Below are 6,236 nucleotides of genomic sequence, written 5' to 3'. Positions count from 1 at the left end.
AATCCCATTAATACGAAGAAAAGTAGGGACTTGCTTAGTGATTTTAATATTTCAGGTTGTGTAGATTCAATTTTTTCTTATCATCTCCTCCGGAAATTAAGATAGGAGCCACAGTAGAGGAACAAAATTTGAAGAGAATTTATAGAAAAAAAAATCATTTTAGGAAAAGCTGGTCTATCAATAATGATATAAATATGGTAGAACCCTTAGGTTGAAGATTTAAGTTTTGTTCAAGTCATGGTCCCAGGGTATAGAGTAGGGCCAAAATATAATGCAGGGAAATCGCTATGTAGAGCAAACTGTTGTTCTGGTACCAATTCACTGAGTCGCCCGTGTGGCGCAGTGGTTAGAGCGTCTGCTCTAGAGTCGCGAAGTAAGGAGTTGATCCTTACGTCGCGGGTTCGAATCCCACTGTGGGACGTGGAGACCGGTCCTTCGGATGAGACCGTATAAACCGAGGTCCCGTGTCGCAGTAGGTGCTGGCACGAAAAAGATCCCTTACTACTCAATGGCCGTAAGTTCCGAATATAGGACAAAATTTGCAGCTCTCCACCGGCAAATGGTGGCGTCTCCATATAAGTGAAAAATTCCCGAGAGGGACGTTAAACAACATACAATCAATAAATCAATTCACTGATGTAGTGGATTCTATTGTCAAGTTTGATATCCCATGCTACAGCCTGTCTCATCTCGTTATACCAGGACTGTCCCTCTACAGACTCTTTATATATCATTATATTTACAATGTTTACATTTAACCTATACATCACATATGGCTGTGCTAACTTGACCTTGATCATCTCTATAATAGATAAAGCTTTCATGTGTCTAAACCTTTCTCATACAACCCATACAGTCTATTAAATAATTGGCGTTGTCCTTCCCCATAAATATTACTCAGAAACATGTTATATGGAATGACAAAGTTAGGACATACTACCTCATACACCCATTTGAGAATGAGTTTAAAACAGACCCAGAAACCCCCCAGGAGATTTTGTGGACACCAATGAGGTATTGTATTTTGTTGAATCACCCAGAAAACTGCTGTCTTCATATGATAGGAACACAGTAATTTATCATCATCACCTACTCCATTGTTAATTATTTCTGTTAAGAACAATTTAAGCAAGCCGTAAGTTAAGAATTGGCAGTGATTCATTGCAAACACAAGTTTCTGTTCTGCCAGAGAGAAAGAAATTCTCCATTCTTGGTCTTCATGTCTTCCTAGCTTATGTCCGATGGCTACAAAGTGACATCCATTTTTTACTATATCATCAACAACATGAGGTTGGGGCCATGAGTGACATCTGTCTATCCATGAGGAGGCAGACAGAGGCCAAAAGTCACAAACAAAACAGTAGGCATGATCAAATTCTATTGTTCCAATAATTCCACTGGCACAGGGTCCATGTTGAGTGGAGTGTAATGATATATCAGAAAATGTGATTTGTCTATATTTAGAACTAGATATATAATATCTGTTATTCATTCTAACACAAGCTCCCTGGATTCTTCTGTCCATGCTTGGTGACAGTAAATATAACAAAATGAATCCTGGTGGACTATTAGAACAGTCATAGAGGATCAGTGTTTGTCTGTTTGTGTTGTAATATTGAGACTGAGATAATTCCCAGATCACACGGTGAGTATTTGGCCAGATCATAATGTCTAAATCCGATCCTTTCAGTCTGAATCCTTCTCTGTAACTTCCACTCCAAATAACACTGTCCACATCACTTGTTGTCACTTGATCTCTCACCATATCAATGATGTCCACCACATCTCTCCTCATGGCCACCAGTTGTGAGATCCCCACTTCATGACACAGTCCCATAAACACCGACTCTGACATATGTTGTATGGCTGTCTGACTAAGGATGATTAAACGCAAATTTTATATACATGTATATTGTTTAGTATGTCACGTAAGTAATTGATCAAAAGTAATCATGGCCATAATTAAAAATAAATTCCATAAATTATATGATTTACTACTTTTTTAAATCAAAACCTATAGTTGTAATTATCATCAGTGATTTATTTTAGTTTTAGCCTGAGTAGTTTTTTTGTTTTCAAATTTTTTATTAATAGAATGTTTTACAGGTTTTCAATGTTCTCAACTTACTAATAAAAGATTAGATAGTTTTTTTTGTACCATGTATATATTTACTAAAAAATTATAAACCAAAAACTGCTAATTCAAATAGTAGTCAATTTTAAAGTATTGTTCATGTATCCCTGTCATTAAAACTTACATTTGTGAAGTTCTAATGGAATCCATTTTTACAAGACAGGACTGAAAAGTTTTAGGTGCTATAATTAGTACAGAAAAGTCCCATTGTATCTTCTTTCATTTTAATCAATAGCATTATGGGTGTTGGAGAATGGTAGATGTAATAGAAAACTCAATTAGTTTTTGACAAAGGTATATATGTAGAAAGAATACTTATTAGTTGATGGAAAGAAAAAAAATGAATGATTAAAAAAATGTGGAGTTATACTGGGTTATGAACTTACCATCATGTTATTTTGTAAAGGTTCCTGTAGATTGTTCAAAGAAGATCATATTATCCTTAAAATTGAGTGAGATTTAATTAAACCTTTCAAAAATTTAAATGAGCTTAGTATATACACAAAATGTGTCAAAAAATTCTAAAACGTTGTTTTTAGGGAACTAGGTTACCTGTGTTATAGTATATTTATGCCTACCTGAGCTGTACGCGGTTTGGGGTAAAAAGCTGAGAGAAGTCGAGAGGTGTTTTGTTTAGTTTTGGAGTCTTTTACATACGATTTTCCCCTGCAGTGTCATTTTGGATTTTTGTTGAAAGAATGACATAAAAAACAAAAGAAATCTATGCAGCCAAAAAACTATTGACCTTTAAATCTCCCGTTTTCTGGTTAAACTTGGTGAAAATGCTACAGAAACTACATGACTTTTTGTATAACCTGTTTGTCAATGGGATTTATCATAGTTTAAAGAGTCAAAGATTGATCATAAGATATGAAATGTAATTTTTTGTTAAAACAAGAGCCCCAAGGGCCCTAACGGTCACCTGAGTATAACACAACAATTCAGAGGATCCATAGAGTATAAAATGAATTGAAAGGCGAAGCTTTGTCGCCCAAAAGCAAGAAAAATAGGGCGATCAAGATCAACAAAATAATTAGTCTAGTGTTCATTAACAGTTCATAAATTAGCTTCTAATCTGTTCCCCATTTATCACTAACACCATACAGTATATTAACAAACTATTAGTGCCTCTGTACTATTTTAATTCCTTGATGAAATCTCTAACATTGGCCTCTCATGTTGATGAACATTTTATAAGACAAGTTATTTTTGTCTCATTTTTAATTATCTATTACTTACAAGTCTATCTGATCCTTAAAACTATGAAGGTATTTTTTGTATAATACAATAAAAAATCTTGCATAATTCTCTTATTCTATTAACCTTCTAAGTACATTATTTACAGTGATTAATTTTCAAAAGTAAATTGCAAAGGGGAATAACTCCTCTCAGTAGAATACAAATTAATAGAACCACGGCCAGGACCAGAACACTTGACCAAATGGTCCAGATGTTCAAAAATCTGGTAAAAATACCCTTCCTTATTAAAACTTTTACTCTTTTTGCCTCTGATATGCCTAGGTGCAGAGAAGAGTTTTAAAGAAATAATGCATTTTTACTACATATTCACTATATTATCAATAGAGCCGCCCAGCCCCCCCCCCCCCCCCTCCCAACCGAGAAACACCAGAGCCGCTCACCCTGGGACCAGAAGTTTCACTTTGTATATCTGCTTAACACTAAGGAGCAGACAGGATTATTTAATAGAATTAATGCATTTTCAGCCCAACCCTTACATCTGACCCAGCACATCTGACACAAGGGTCATGCAATTCACTACTGTGGAAGAAGCACTCTTGCTCATCATAACTATACACTTAGCTTCTTAGCTTTTTGACCAGAAGCAGAAAAGAATATTTTAAAAGAAATTTTGCTTTTTCACTATATAATCAATAGAGCCTCCCCCTTTTCACCAGAACCCTTAAGCCTGGGGCCATGAAATTCACAATTTTGGAAGAGGCATCCTTGCGTATCATAACAATGTACTTAGTTTGTTTAAATAATACCCAGGGGCAGAGAGGAAGATGATAGATGCATAGATGCCATATGCTAAAATTTGGTTCAGCGGTTGCAGAGAAGAAGCTGAAAATGTTCAAATGTTAACACACGACGGACGACGACGGACAAGAACAAGTAGCAATAGGTCACCTGAGTGACTCAGGTGACCTAATAAACTCAGCCATTAATATTGTCATTCCTAATTTTTGTAAGTACATTTGCATTTGATTTTTAAATGATGATGCATTATTCTGTAACTTAAATTTTTTATCTTTGTTTCTTAGAGAGGGGGTTGTGCTTTAATTCCTATCTATAATTAGTTTCACCAATATTTGAACAAAGAGAAGCTTATTTAATAAATGTTCTCAAAACAGAAATGATATGACAAGTACTTCTGATCGATGAAGAACATTTTTTAAACAAGCTGTTACATGCTTACTGTTGAAATATTGCTTTCATTATACTTTGCTGTATCACATGCGGTCTATCAACCAGAACAAGTATCACTGATGCAGCTGTTTGAGGACTTTCTGATAGAAATTAATACTTGAGTACCAAAACTTTAAAAGAATGTCAATCCCCATAACGATATGCTTAAATGTATCTGAATAATCACTGTTTTAAAAAGAATACTAAAAGCAGGATGCTGTCAACTTAATTCTGTTTTTGAAATAACATGGTTTGTTACAATCGACAACATTTCAACATTTGTTTCATCATTTCATTACATTTTATTTTATTTTGTCTTCGATTTTGCTGAGGCCGCCAATAATTCCAATACTATATACAATATATATACCTTATTTGACATAAGTTTTAATTTAAAATAAATCTTCACAACATTTACCAGATGTCTTACAAGTATTATTTGCCCTTTTCAAGGAATATCTATTAAGTTTTTCTGCAAAAATATCCATAGACTGAAATGTCCAGAGCTGGTATTGTCCACTGAAAAATCAGATTTCAATTATATGAAGATCGTAAAAATGTGTTGCAAAAGCTAATTATATCTTATCAGTTATTAAATGCTTTTTTCACAGCAATACATGTTAATTGTTGATAACCCACATTCCTAAATAATGATGAAATTTTAACATGTACTTGCATATTACCCGGCACTGTCAAAGTTGAGAAGGTGATTGTCTGCTGATTGATTTTTTTTATATAATTCCTTAATCTGATATACATATACATGCTGTAAACTATGCCAAGCTTCAATTCTAGATTATTTTCCGCTGACAAAAGCAATACTAGTTATATTTTTAAAGCAAATTTGTTTTGACGATCAACAATTGTGTAAAAATTACTAGGACGTAATTAAATCTGTCAAGACTTCTCGCCTGTTGGGGAGATGGGACTGTATGCGGGTCACCTAGTCTCTGTTAATAAAAAAAAAAACACCAAAAAAAAAACAAAAAACAAAACAAAACAAAACAAAACACGCAAGCTACTTCTATTGATTACATTTGAAGGTTATGATTTCATTTACTCATTCATTCATTCACTTCATTGTCAATATGGTTCAAACAACATGAACTAGTTTCTGACTTTTTCTGAAACCAGGGAGTTTTAAAGAGTCTGAATGATTACAAACATCAGCTATAGCTGGGGCATACACAAATAAGAAAGACAAGGAAGAGGAATAGAATCAAAGGGATTCTTTTCAACTTTGATGTCTCTACGTTTAAGCTTCTGTAATGTTTTCTGCAATTTAACTCCCCCCCCCCCCATATATGATATGTAAATACTTACACAAAATGAGAAATAAAAAATGATGAAATGAGATACATGAAAAAAGTAATGCTCACTTAATGAATCAGTACAGGACAACTTCTCTTTTAATAGTAAAACCTAAAAAGAACATGAGCCAGTTATCAAAAATATTCATATGTCTTAATACTTCAATCATTTGTGTAGATATTTGCTATATCTGTTTGATATTAGAGTTGTCGGCACTTCTTACTAGGTTTGTCTTTTTGGGATTGTAGTGCAGGGTCATACTACCTAGCACTACCTTTTTTGGCCGCATCAATTTCGTTTCTTGTTTTTTTCACAAATTCAAATTTAAAATGATGGTGGAAGGGAGATATTTTACGTAAGAGAA

The 6,236-nt window shown here is 34.0% G+C and overlaps 1 protein-coding gene across 1 annotated transcript; it reads right to left on the bottom strand.

The window, feature by feature from the left end:
• Positions 1 to 820: 820 nt before the first annotated feature.
• Positions 821 to 2,284, bottom strand: LOC133175050 (uncharacterized). The gene is made up of 2 exons (XM_061310145.1): positions 2,259 to 2,284; positions 821 to 1,874 (listed from the first exon to the last, which is right to left on the bottom strand). Exons 1-2 carry the CDS (start codon positions 2,282 to 2,284, stop codon positions 821 to 823), a joined length of 1,080 nt encoding a protein of 359 aa, XP_061166129.1.
• Positions 2,285 to 6,236: the final 3,952 nt, after the last annotated feature.

This window comes from Saccostrea echinata, unplaced genomic scaffold, assembly GCF_033153115.1.
Source record: "Saccostrea echinata isolate AGI-Se365-2 ecotype Australia unplaced genomic scaffold, CSIRO_AGI_Sech_v1 ptg000060l, whole genome shotgun sequence".
Taxonomy (NCBI): Eukaryota; Metazoa; Mollusca; class Bivalvia; order Ostreida; family Ostreidae; genus Saccostrea; species Saccostrea echinata.
The sequence above is the reverse complement of the archived record's forward strand: the minus strand, read 5'-3'. Positions and strand labels throughout refer to the sequence as shown.

Coding starts and splice junctions, on each gene's coding strand:
- LOC133175050 (XM_061310145.1), bottom strand. CDS start 2,284: ATGGATTCCATTAGAACTTCACAAAT. Junction 1,875..2,258: donor TCCATTAGAACTTCACAAAT/GTAAGTTTTAAT, acceptor AATCATCCTTAG/TCAGACAGCCATACAACATA.